At 54.9% G+C, this 13,897-nt stretch overlaps 1 protein-coding gene across 1 annotated transcript; it reads right to left on the bottom strand.

The window, feature by feature from the left end:
- Nucleotides 1-2,561: 2,561 nt before the first annotated feature.
- LOC119106082 (sex-determining region Y protein) lies at nt 2,562-7,527 on the bottom strand. The gene is made up of 2 exons (XM_037229678.1): nt 7,382-7,527; nt 2,562-5,421 (listed from the first exon to the last, which is right to left on the bottom strand). Exons 1-2 carry the CDS (start codon nt 7,472-7,474, stop codon nt 4,645-4,647), a joined length of 870 nt encoding a protein of 289 aa, XP_037085573.1. The 5' UTR covers nt 7,475-7,527; the 3' UTR covers nt 2,562-4,644.
- Between the last annotated feature and the right edge of the window lie 6,370 nt (nt 7,528-13,897).

The raw sequence follows: 13,897 nt of genomic DNA, 5'->3' as shown, positions 1-13,897 counted from the left end.
GACCCCATGTCTCTGCCGGGGGCAGACTGGTAGCGCATTTCAGCAATAATTGTATAGCTCTGGTGCAAACCAATTCCACTTCCCAGCTGAAAATGCTTTATTGAATGTGCTAGGTTTTAAAAAATCGGTTTATGGAAATATTTATGCTTAAACCAGCCCGCAAAAACAGCGTTTTCACGCGGCCTTAGCGTTGGGGACCTATGACCTCGTCCCATGATGACGTCATAGCATCGCTACCCAGAATGCAGTAACGCGAGGGCTTGGCGTCGTGCGTCAACGGTTGATTACGGTCAATCGGACAGGTCTGCCCGAGCTGTCGTAATCAACCGTTCAGTCGTAATCCGTTATTTTGGTCGCGCCGGGCTGGACGCATCGGGTCGGCGCATAATCAATTCGACATCGCAATCGGCTTGACATGACGCGCTGAAAAGGACCGGACTGGATATTAAACACTAGTGGAAGAATAGCTTTGCGGTTTACTTCTGATCACATTTGAACGCGAGTTCCACGAGCTATAGAAATCCATGAGTTGGTAACCTGGAGTAATGTAAAGACAAGTTCGATAAATGCAACCAAATGCGAGACGTGTCTGCTTACATTTATATATATATATATATATATATATATATATATATATATATATATATAAATACGCTCCCTCGGTTTCAGGTGTGTCATAGGATTCCCTGATGGTCAATGGAGTAGCTGTGCACAACACGGTTTTCGTGAACGTGACGCCCATCAGAGAGTCCCTGCCCCAAATAGTGACGAATGTGGTGCAGGACGAGTAGTCGCAGTTTCCTAGCTGATGTGTGTAGATCAGCAATGTTGTGGTGCAATGCTAATGCAAAATAACACAACATCAAATCATAAGAACGCGAGTTCAGACCAAACAACCGGCTTTTTAACTCGCGAGAGCCGCGCATCCACTGATGATGCCTGCCTTTCCGTCCCCCGAGTCCACCCTCAGCCGTGCGCTCTTGCCGGCACGTGCCGTGCCCCCACTCTCTAGCCCAAGGGCGTGGTCGGTCCCCAACCGCGTGTGGAGCCACGCGGCACGGGGAGAAAGCCGCCACAAAAACCGGAACCACCTAACTCGGCGGGAAAATGGCGCCGCGGGTGAAATGGCAGCGCACGTCCGGCCAGCGGTTCCGGGCAGTCCTGGCTGCAGCTGCCCTGCCTCGGGTGGCCGAGCTGGCAGCCGAATAGCATGAATGGCGTCACGCCTGGGCAGGACCGTGACGGGACCGAGGACTTCAGGCTAAGGCAGCCCAGGCTGTGGAGAGCGTGCAGACGTATTGGCTTTGCTGCTGCGCTCATTTTGATCTTCTGCACTATACCCGAATGACAAAAAATGGAGGGCATTGTTTCATATGTTACGAAGATTAGACCTCCAGTGGAAACACGATGATTGGATGTGCAGGAAGCATCCAGTAAGCTAAGCTAATGTGTCCGTGGATCGAGGGGTACCATGCCGGATTCCCAGGAAGTACTTTTATGAAACGGTCACTGGACCCACTTCCAAACGGCTGTGGCGACGCTGTAAAAGTTGCGTGCTTCGCAAGTTATTGATACAAGCATGGGGGACTCCGACTTCACTGGATGATTCCAATGGATGATTACTGGGAATGTGCATCCGCGTTTACTGACGCGCTTCCATATAGTGGGATGAGGGTCTCACGAGCCACATTCCGCGACCCTGTTGATGTCTCAAAAACGACACGGAACGAGCACCTTTTGACTTTCAGCCTGAAACTTGCTCTCAAATTGTCTTTCTTTTTGTTCTGATGCCATTCAAAGTTATCCTGTCCCGTTCCAGAACTCCGTCGTTTTCTCAAGAAGTCATCTGTCATAGCAATAGTGTCATGACATGACGGATGGTGACATAACATAACATGACATAACAGAACATGGCAATCTGCCATAACATCGCTTGTGCGACCCGCCATTTGGAGTTGCTCCACACATGGGCGCTTGATCTGACGTCACGAAACTGGCAACAAATGATGGTGGAGGTACGGGAAAAGACTAGGTTTACCTACTTTGAAGTCTTCAAAGCCAGGATCGCGTAAACTTTAGAACAAATTGTTCGATGAAAGGAAAAATCTGAGCAAGTCCAAGACAAGTGAACGGGGATTTGTATGCCATCAACAAAAGCAGCGGTTGTAGCATGCGTTCATTGTAAAAACACGTTTAGGGATTATTTTATATTCCTGAAGTCATAATTCGTCTATCAGTCACATTCAGTTCCATGACAGGGGCTTTGAATTGCCTTGGGAGTGTCACCTGAACTAAAAAAAAGGCGGAATTGAGCGTGTTGGTTGATTCCTGACTTGTCTGTTTAGCAGAGCTCGAGGCTGCATGGCCGTGGTGGCTGCATGTCTCGCGGCTGAACAGATGCAGTCCAAACAAGGGGCAGTCCACTGCATCGGTGGGCAAACGGATGGATGGCCAGAATGATACGTTTTGGCAACAGTGAATACCTAAGATACTGAAGGAGATACCGAATAGAGAAGATATGGGATGATGTAGCCAGTCTGTCTTTCACACCGTCTTCACGCAAGTCGGGGGCCAAGGGCCTCATTATTTGCATTTCCGTGTCACTTCCTTGCGATGCTCGTCTCTTGTCTGCCGACTCCACTTACAAAACGATAGCGTATGGTGTCTGCGTGATGTATTCAGAACGGTCAATATAGCTTCGAACGCGCACGCCATACAAAATTACAAAATCGGACTAGATGCAAGGTCATTCTCGACCACAATACAGCTTACTGACACGCGTTATTCCGAGCACGCCTAAACTACCAGTCGAGGTATATGATGCGGCGACCCACGCGTACTTATTTCAACACATATGGTGCATGAGTCCTCATAAACTAAAAAAAAACGAACAAACAAACGTGAAGCAAATATTGTTCAAGAACATTAAGCAAACGCAACAATCATCCACCAGTGTAGCAGAACCCTGCACATTGCAATGCAATTACAGCGTGTTTCATGAACAAGAGATTCCCTTGTTCAATCGTAATGGGAGATCAAAGAGCTGATAAAATAACCATGCCAGGTGTGTACAGGCGATATCATGCCTCTCGTTGCCGAATAAACCAGTGTTGTTGCCAACTGTCACCAAGTATTGCAGCTGCGAAAGCACGCGCTGCGTTTGCGCTGACGAAATATTCAACCGGCCGGGTGTCAGCTCGGCTTCAAATGGGTAGGTGCAAACAATGCAGACGTTCGGGCAGGAACGGGACATGTGAGGCTCGGCAAGCAATTTTGCGATCAGCAATGTGAGTTGTTAAAGACATTGCGTAAAACTCTGCAAATTTGGGTTTGAAGCAGGTGAATATTCAGACCCTAAGACAAACGTAACCCTTGGTAACCTTGGTCTGTGATCAGAGCTACCAGCAAGTATGTAAACCAAGTCAACAGTCTTATCAACGTCACACATGCGCCGTAGCCCACGCACTTCAAGTGGCCGCGCCAGCTGGAGGTAGAGATCGCACAAAGGCCATTGCCGTCTTCAGATGCCGCGACGCGCGGAGGGCGGCACGCTAACAAATGGATGCCAAGGCTCCATCGCTGCGCACATCTGCGCAAATCCCGCAATACCTGGCAGCCGGGCGCAAAAAGACCGTCGCGCCAGCAACCTGCCGAGGCTCCATCGCTGCGCACATCTGCGCAAATCTCGCAATACCTGGCAGCCGGGCGCAAAAGGACCGTCGCGCCAGCAACCTACCCACAACAACCAGCCGAAACTTACACGAGCTGTCGCAACCCCGACAAGCTGTACACAAGTCCGACAGGCTGGATCGACCTAAGACAACGAGCGACAGTCCGAGTTCCGATGCAGAAGTTCCTAGCATGCGCGCCCTACGTCCCGTCTGACCACGCACGCGACCTTACGAAGGTGACGACGGTGCCGAATGCGAAGAGCGAAACCATGCCACGAGGGTGAAGCCCGGCCTGTGCCGTCTGCAGGGGGGACGCTCGGCCCACGCCCTCCGTGCCCGGCGCCTCGACGGTTGGCGCCGCTGAGGCGCCGCAGTGATGGTGAAGCGCTATAGCGTACTCGCCCACCAATCGTTACAGCAGAACAATCACCCACAACGAACCGCAACGCCTGCAAAGTATGTGCGTTGTTTCTTACATGAGATCATTTGGAAAACAAACATCACCGGGCGGGCAACACACTCGTTGGGCCGCTACGACAGCCCCACCGCGGACACGCATCCGCCCCAGAACATCTCTTATCACCGCTCACGCAGGCACACTGCACGACTAGGAGTACTGGTGGCGACCGGACTCACCCCTCGCCACATGTCTGACGTCACGCGCCCACACGAGCCGCCCAATCGGGGCGTCCCTGCGCGGCGCGGCCGCGATTGTGAAGCGCCGGACGCTCTGGTAAAAAGGCATGGATGACTGGCGCAGCGCCATGTGATGCAATGCGTGTGAGGTTGACGCGACGGCGAGTGAGCGCCGGGGGTGGAGCACACGACCCGGCCTAGCTTGCATCCGACGACTGACATCCGCATAACTCTGCGCTTCAAACGCCCACGCGGTCATGGGCTCTCACAGCTGTCCGGTCGCGCTCGCCCGCGCCCGCGCACACCCGCTCGTCCCGGCCGGCCGGCCGCTGCCCGCCTACAGTCCGAACCGCAGGTCGTCCAGGTCGTCGCTGGTCAGGTCCAGCACGGGGAACATGGCCAGCGGGTTGAGCAGCGTCGTCTCGTCGAGCGGTGTGACCTCCAGGTCACTCAGGTCGAACCTCATCTCCGGCTCGGGCTCGGGCGAGAAACAGTCGGGCGGCGACAGGGCGTAGAACGGCTCCTCGAGCATGGCGGGCAGCTCGGGCGCCGTCCGGTACGACAGCTCCGACTCGTAGCCGCTGGAGGAGCCGACGGACGGCACCGGACTGTAGGGCGTGTGCAGGCCGCTGGCAGGGCTGGCCTGGCCCAGCGAGCCGGCGCCGTAGCAGGAGGACAGCGGGCTGTCGGGCGCGCCGAGCGGTGCCGGGCTGCCGCCGCCGCCCAGGTACAGTTGCTCCAGCGGACTGGCCGGCCGTCCGACGCTGCCGACCACCGGCTCCGGCGAGCTGGCCAGCTGGCGCTCCCGACGGCAGGCCGTCTTCCTGGCGACCGACGGCCTGGCCGCCTCCTTGGGCTGGCCCTTCTTGCGCGGCCGGTACTTGTAGTCGGGGTACTCGAGCCGGTGCAGCTCGACCAGCGTCTTGGCGCCGCGCATAAACGGCTCTTTCTCCTCCTTGCTCAGCTCCTGCCACAGCCGGCCCAGCGCCTTGGAGATCTCAGAGTGGTTGCAACTGAAGTTGGCCGTGATGCTTTCGCGCTGGATCTTGGCGAATAGCATGAATGCATTCAGGGGTCGTTTGGTATGCTCAGGATTTCTCCGATCCTTCTTGCTCTGCGGAGAAAGAAAACAAAATGTAAAGCCTAGTTTCACATGAAGAGGTGGACAGCTAGGGTGTATGCGGTGGAACACAACCACGCTCCGACGCTAAGCTCAAGGAATTGTGAATGTTTTCGACGTTTATATACAGACTGATCAAAGCGTAAAACTGCAATCGTTCTGCTATGTTACTGCCGCACCGCGATTAGGGCCAAATGAATTAAGTATTATGTACCGGGTTTTTCCCTCCTTATTTGGCCTAAAACTCTAAACGGGAAGGGAGTCAGCGATCTCATTTTCCTTTAAACGTTCTAAGTTTGCATGTACTCTGCAAGCATTACTAAGTGCTGCCTCCTGTATCGTTATCAGTGGTAATAGAGCATTCTGTTGATCACTGGCAGGTGATACATTTTTACAAGATAATTGAGGCACAGCCCATCGATCTTCTGAGATCCATCGGCCAGTTTCAATGCTCGTGTTCATATCCAAGTTCGCGGAGACGATTTTATGGGAATTTCGTTTTTGATAACCATTGAATGACACCTGACGGACACCGTAAGAGGATTGTGGTTTTCCAACGTTCAACGTACGTGACCGGAATAAGGTAGCCAACTTGTCATACTTGCCCTTTGGTATCCGGGCAGCGTACAAAGCTATGCCGCATGCGCTTAGTAGCAGGCAACATGACAAACCGGGCTCCCAATTAGCACTGACAGTCCATCGGAGCTCGACAGCGTGGGCGAAGCAATGTGGCGTAGTTCGAATGGCGAACAACAGATGGCAGGACCGAGCACCAACCGCCAGCCGAACGTTAGCTTTCGAGCCGATTCAGCGCAGTGACGTCGGTTAGTGGCAGCCGTTGGCGCCCGGGGCATTCTGGCCGATTAAATTGGTGGCCCTCCGCGCCAGGACGATTATCTCAAACGATGCCCTCCAAACACGGGATGACTTGAGTCGGCGCGTATGGGCAGTCCTTGCTTTGAACTGACTTACATAACTGGGGACACATCGCATTGCTTGAGAGCATAGGAAAAGTAAACCAGTCGGGTGAGACAAAAGATAGCTCTGCCCGTCAGCAGTCAATAAGGCGCTATGGTCACTGTCAGTGACGCCGCCAGGCGGCTTGTCAATAACCGGAGCACATAAACTTGTTGGAATCTCGAACAGACCCCACCCCCACCCGCAAGTCTCCTGGCCACCACCTATTTATTTGCATTGATGCCATGCAGGAAGCCTACGGTAAGCAGTACAATGCAGATCCGCAGGATGGCTGTTGTCACAGAGGTTAGCAGTAGCTGTGTGCAGTTAGCAGTAGCAGTAGCCGTTCATGGACTTTAGCGGCATCTGTGCCGTGGTGAAATAGAACGAGATCGTGGTCGCTTGTGCAGAGGCTCTGGTGGCCGTCGACAAAGGGAAAACTATGAACAAAATGCACTGAACCTGCGCAACTGATAACAAGCTTATATCCATTCGTACAGGTTGAGACTCTCGTAATGTTTAACTTAACTATACCACGGTGCAGTGCATCGTTGTGACACGTGCTGACGCTGTGTTGTCATCTCCACTAATCTGCAACTTAGTGCATCGCAGTTTTGCACGAAAAAAGCACTGGAAAGTCCCTCCCCCATTACTTGAGGGTAGCATCATTGAGTGCAGCTCACGGGAGTTTTGACATCACTTTACCAAAGCGTGCAAAAAAAACTTCACTTCAACTGCAAACTAGCTATGAACCAAGATATGATGACAACTGAAAATTTTAGGTGTGCCGATATCTACAGTCATTTGGGGTATGAACAAAGGAACAAAATGAGAGCAATAATGACTCAAGTACACGGCTTAATAGCACATCGCCTTCATGAAGAAGATATGGACCTTCGTCAAATCAAAGCGTGCATGCGCAATCAGGGAGCCTCAATTCAGCGTGCCCACCACCGCATTCATAAGAGTGCCGCCCGCCGCCGGGCGCGACACTCACCCGCATCGTGTCGGAGTACGGCGTCGGCGAGTCCCAGATGTACTTGGGGAACTCCGGGTACCGAATGCTGAACTCGTTCAGGCTGATCGCCATGGCGTCAACACATGGACCTCCGGCCGTCAGAGGGCGGCTCCGGGACCTCACTCCGCTGCGGCGGCCACCTGACTAGCGTGGCCCGGCCCGTGCGGACCGATCACTACCGCGCGACGGTGGCGCCGCCGGCGGCGAGCGGCGAAGCTCAGCTCCCGGCGCGTGGGACCCGCTCGCACGTGTAGCGGCAGGCGCGTGGCGGCGGCGCCCGGCCGCCCGGGTCAAAACGATCGCCGTTGAGCTGTCGTCGGCGTGCGGCACGACCGGGCCGGGCCCGTGGCACCGCTCCTGTCACCGCCCAGACGAGCCGGCTGCTGGGCTAGGCTCGGAGGGTTTGACGGGAACTCTGCACGAACGAGGACAGGTGGAGACCGGGCACGAAAGGAGAGACTCATGGACTGCAGTGAATTCATCGATGACAAGCGTACACAGGGGTGTCACTTTGTGTACTTTGATTAGGCACAGCTCAGCTCAGTTCAGACCTTAGGATTAAGCCTGTGGAATGCATGAAATGAATATCTTCCAAGCCGAAGCTCCGAATTACCGCCGGAGACCCAATCAGACCCCAATCAGACCCCGATCAGATCTCAATCAGACCCAATCAGACTCCAATCAGACCTCAATCACATTTGGGAAGTGTTGCCACAGGTGGTAGCGCGACCGGGACGTCTCTAGAAGATATGGACAACTGAAGTACAGTGGAAATGCTGGAAAATTCAATCATGTCGTATTTAAATGCCTAGCCCGGCCGATGCAGGGCAGATCCCTGCAAGATTGCCGCAGTGCATGGAGTACCTCCTAGTTCGCAGGTACTCTGAAACGGAACATTCCCTGTTTAGTGCGCACAAGACGCATCATGTGCCCAATCGTTTGTCCTTAACGCGCTCAGCACTGTGCGGCGCGTTGGCATATGTAATCAAAAGAATGTATTTTGAGGCATGGAGCGAGTGATGCATTGACATATGTGATTGTCATCAGCACGAAAAGGACATCAGAGCATCAAGGAATGGAGTGCATCATCTTTGGGGAACCAAACGGATTAGACGTACCATTGCATCGGAATGTCCGCCTTTGGTAAGTTCATCAGGTGGGGGTGCGTGGACGCTTTTGGATAATAAATATTGTGTTACACTCATCCCATCACTACATCCAGGAATGTACGTACGGTACTTATATGCATCATAGTCTCGTGCGCGCGTTACATTTACTTCGTTGGGCAACGGAATCACTCGCGGAATCGATGCATGGGAGCAGAAGCGCCATATAAATAAATAAGTCGGTCACGTTTTCAACTCGTTGTTTTCACTTGGAGCACAAACTGAGTGTGATCGAACACGCGTTATCGATGTCACGTTGGTGAGTCTATGCAGACGCCTAGCGTCAAGGGTTCGAGAGGCACCGCATGAGTCGAAAAAGTCCAAGCTGTCGCATGACGAGCGGTTTGCAGCTCCTTTTTTATTTTCATTTTTATTTTGACTCGACTTTGCTCTTTTGCAAAACTATGCACTTTTCTAGTTAAGAGCGTATTTTTGCGTGATGGCTCTGTTTCGTAGGAAAGTATCTGGGTATAACCAAGCGTTGTAACGGTTGCGATCTCGTAGATAGTGACGCTCTGAAGGCTGGGCTATGTGCCTTTCTCCAGCCTTCCGACAACCAAAACTTTGCGGGATGCAGCGGAGTTCGGCTGAGGGAGTTGTAATACTGAGTCAATTACGATGGTACTGATACATAGCGTCGGTGCACAACATTACAAGTGGCATTGCTGGAGTATTGGATTGCTTTCGTATCACCAAGGCCTGGCAATTGTAACCGACGTGTTGGATGAATTCGGTCGCTGTTTTTTTTGTGACTGTGACGGACGCGCTGGAAAAGTTCAGTATTGTGGGCGGATATTGGCGACAAAAACTTTAGTAAAGCGCCTGTGTGATTTTATCATACGCTTTTTGTCGATTCGGACGGCAGCGTGACGCGGCTGTGTCGGGATTCTCGAGAGAATTTATTGTTTTCCGAGGCTGTTACTGGTGGCTCTATGGGTCGGAAAGTGTTGAGACTGCTTCACGATCTGTGGACGGCGGCCTGCGCCACAAATGTCCCTGTGGACGGCGACCTGCGCCATTTCACTTCTCTGCCCGCTCTGCCTGTCGAAGCCCCACATCAACCCTCAAAATGTCTGAGAACGGGAGTATCCACGGCTTTTGCACCACTGTGAGCGATCGCCTGCACACGTCGACCGGGACACGTGGCTCCTACTGACACCGAGGCTCACCCGACCCGCCGCCTCGCTCCTGACAGCACACATGGCTTCAACAGTCACACACACGTGGCTCCTACTGACACCGAGGCTCACCCGACCCGCCGCCTCGCTCCTGACAGCACACATGGCTTCAACAGTAACACACACGTGGCTCCTACTGACACCGAGGCTCGCCCGGCCCGCCGCCTCGCTCCTGACTACACATGGCTTCGACAGTAACACACACGTGGCTCCTACTGACACCGAGGCTCACCCGACCCGCCGCCTCGCTCCTGACTACACATGGCTTCAACAGTAGCACACACGTGGCTCCTACTGACACCGAGGCTCACCCGACCCGCCGCCTCGCTCCTGACTACACATGGCTTCAACAGTAACACACACGTGGCTCCTACTGACACCGAGGCTCACCCGACCCGCCGCCTCGCTCCTGACAGCACACATGGCTTCAACAGTAACACACACGTGGCTCCTACTGACACCGAGGCTCGCCCGGCCCGCCGCCTCGCTCCTGACAGCACACATGGCTTCAACAGTAACACACACGTGGCTCCTACTGACACCGAGGCTCGCCCGGCCCGCCGCCTCGCTCCTGACAGCACACATGGCTTCAACAGTAACACACACGTGGCTCCTACTGACACCGAAGCTCGCCCGGCCCGCCGCCTCGCTCCTGACAGCACACATGGCTTCAACAGTAACACACACGTGGCTCCTACTGACACCGAGGCTCGCCCGGCCCGCCGCCTCGCTCCTGACTACACATGGCTTCAACAGTAACACACACGTGGCTCCTACTGACACCGAGGCTCGCCCGGCCCGCCGCCTCGCTCCTGACTACACATGGCTTCAACAGTAGCACACACGTGGCTCCTACTGACACCGAGGCTCGCCCGGCCCGCCGCCTCGCTCCTGACAGCACACATGGCTTCAACAGTAGCACGCACTTGGCGCCGTGACCTGAAGCTGCCGCGCCGTCCGCCTGACCTTCGGTATCCCCAGACCGTCCGCTGCCGTGCCGGCCACATCCGGGCCGCGGGCGCGCGCCGGCCGCGGTCCTGTTCTGACGCGCCCCGGCCGGGCGGACGCGTCAGTGCGGGCTTCGGCGTCACCCGCTCAGGGACGCAGCTCAGTGGACAGCCGCGCCGCTATGTCCGACCCGGCCGTGTCTGTCACGGTACGGCCTCTTCCTGGCCTGGGTCAGTCAGCCGGCAGCCTGGTCCCGGTGCCCGCGACCATCCCGCCACCAGCGTTGCTGTCTGGAAGCGTTACTTTAAAGAGCTACACTGATGTCTTAAAAGCAGCACGGTCCGGGGCGGTCTGCTTCAGACATCTGGCCGTGCTTTGTCTGCACAGGACAGTCGCCGTCAGTGTGGCCTCTCCGTGGCCGAACAGGGCGTCACCGTGGACACAGGTCGGCCCCGTCAGTGTGGCCTCTCCGTGGCCGAACAGGGCGTCACCGTGGACACAGGTCGGCCCCGTCAGTGTGGCCTCTCCGTGGCCGAACAGGGCGTCACCGTGGACACAGGTCGGCCCCGTCAGTGTGGCCTCTCCGTGGCCGAACAGGGCGCCGCTGCGGAAGAAGCGGTCCCGATGTTCGCGGTCGTCTGCCTGTGAGACGTCCCGGGCCCGGACCGCTGGGTCAGCACTGGTGCCTCAGGGCTGGTCACTGGGGTCACTCGGGTCACTCGGGACAGCGAGAGCCTCGCCACCGGGCAGGAGGACAGGCTTGAGGGCCGCGCTACTCGAGCCTAGACCTTCCAGGTCCGCTGGCGGCTGGTGTGCGGTACGCCTGCGCTGGACGTTGTGACTGCCTTTAGTGCTGTGCATTGTCCTTGGGAACGTTCTCCACAGCCAAGCCCTATTCAGTGCTGGCACGTCACATGCTGTGACGACTCTGACGGGTTTGAACAACAGTCTGAGAGTGCAGGATGCTGTTCAGTTTGCCTTAAATGTGTTAAAACTATTGTCTGGAGTAGGTGCAATGGCATATGGTGTATGACTTGTATTTTTCTATAGTGCAGGGATTCCGGTCAAGAACATTTCAGAATTGTTCACAACGATGATATGAAATGTCGCCAACCGTGCAGCCTCCCCAAAACCCCAAGTGACAGTTTACTTGCACGGGCACGCTGCATAGATCAGCCTACATTCGTCATTACGCACCGGCAAATTAATGTAACTGCCCAACAAGATGGAAGAGCGTAAACGTTGCATGTTTGTCGGCTTAAGCCAGTTTGAATGCAGTTCTAAACACGAGCCAAGATTAGGCTCCCTCCTGTGCCGCTCGAAGACGGCCCGAGGGGCTGCGTTATTCTGCTGCAGGAGTCCTGCCTCGCGCCCCGTGCAAGCGCTCCAGCGCGAAACGCTGGCGCCACATCAATTTGGCGGGAGACGCCGCTCCGGCCAAGAGAAATGGCGCGAAAGTAGGCGGCGAAACGGCGTGCCGCCGGCGCGCCTGCCAGAGGTGCGCAATCATCTGTGCGTGCGCGTGCTGAGCCGAGAAAGCGGGCCAGCGGCCGACGCAACGTGCAACTGGTGCTATTCATTACCATGCGACACTTCTCAGGTCCGCGTGTGGCGCAAGAGCCGACCTGAATTGGAGCGGGCGGCGGCCCAGGCGCGTGGCGCGTGCTCCAGGCTCCGGCTCCGGCTTTGGCTCCTGCCCGGCTCCGGCTAACGGACCCCACGGGCGCCGGCCGCTGCCCTGCTTAAGAGACGCGCCATCTGTTCCTCCTGAGCGGGTGCTGGTGCTGCAGTCGCCTTGGTCGGTGTTTGAATTCGGGAACCGACATGCCCACTTCCGGCATTCCGTGGAGCATGAAAGTGTGGAAATGGCCCGGAAGGTGAAGACACTGGGCGGATACTAAGCTCCAAGTAAGAAAAGGTGCATGCTTGGGGAGAGGGGTGCCGGGGGTTCGGTGGCCTTGCCAATTTTCGTAAAAGCTTGACATTGGATCTTGCGAACGACTTTCGTCTTTAACTTTAAGATGCTTTAAGAGACCACAGTTATGATGCTGACAGCTATCGACCTTCAATATGTCAGAAAGTGCTGGTCAGACGATGTTATCAGGCTAACGTTAACTATGTCATTAGTGCTTGACGTGTCAACCTATGGCTATCAGCTCGAGAGATCAAAAGGTAGAGCATAACTTCTAAAGGTCCGGGGTTCGATTCCCTGATGAGGTTCACATTTGCAATGCCTGTCAGAACAATATCATCCACATGTAAAGCGGCTGCACAGTGCGGTCCGCCACATCCATAGAACAGAGACAAAACAACAAACGATAAAAACCTCCCACGTATAACTTAAAACTTTCATGACGCCATCAATTGCTCTGCTCATGTCATGAGTGAGCGATGGGACCGGGAACATACATCATGTCATGAGCGGCCCGAAGTGATTTAATGCACCTGGGCTAGCTGTGAATGTTGCTTGCGGCGCATGTTGGACGAGGCCAGTGAGGCAGCGTATCGGGCACAATGGAGCGTGCAAACGACATTGGACACAACGAGACATGCCAACCGATTACGACAACCGATAATTAGAACAGGGGCAGGCAGGAGGCAGCTTGCTTACAGTGGAGAGTACAATAATGCCATGAGATGAGTGAAGCATTCATCGGTCAAATTCCTTTCAGCGCAGCTGTCAAAGAATAGCTGTTACACAGGTACACCGCGTACTTATGCAAACATGAAACGGCTTATTTTATATTCTAGTGACTTCGTATTTAACATACGCGTTTTAGGCGTGTTTATTTCTTGGGCGCTCATTTCGGTCGGTCGTCAGCGTGACGCTCAAGCCTGTGTTCGGTCGTCAGCGTGACGCTCAAACCCGTGTTCGGTCATCAGCGCGACGCTCAAGCCTGTGTTCGGTCGTCAGCGCGACGCTCAAGCCCGTGTTCGGTCGTCAGCGTGACGCTCAAGCCTGTGTTCGGTCATCAGCGCGACGCTCAAGCCTGTGTTCGGTCGTCAGCGTGACGCTCAAGCTCGTGTTCGGTCATCAGCGCGACGCTCAAGCCCGTGTTCGGTCGTCAGCGTGACGCTCAAGCCTGTGTTCGGTCGTCAGCGTGACGCTCAAGCCTGTGTTCGGTCGTCAGCGTGACGCTCAAGCCTGTGTTCGGTCGTCAGCGTGACGCTCAAGCCCGTGTTTGGTCGTTAGCGTGACGCTC

The sequence above is a fragment of the Pollicipes pollicipes genome, unplaced genomic scaffold (genome assembly GCF_011947565.3).
Source record: "Pollicipes pollicipes isolate AB1234 unplaced genomic scaffold, Ppol_2.1 Scaffold_6138;HRSCAF=7277_pilon_pilon_pilon, whole genome shotgun sequence".
NCBI classification, from domain to species: Eukaryota; Metazoa; Arthropoda; class Thecostraca; order Pollicipedomorpha; family Pollicipedidae; genus Pollicipes; species Pollicipes pollicipes.
The sequence above is the reverse complement of the archived record's forward strand: the minus strand, read 5'-3'. Positions and strand labels throughout refer to the sequence as shown.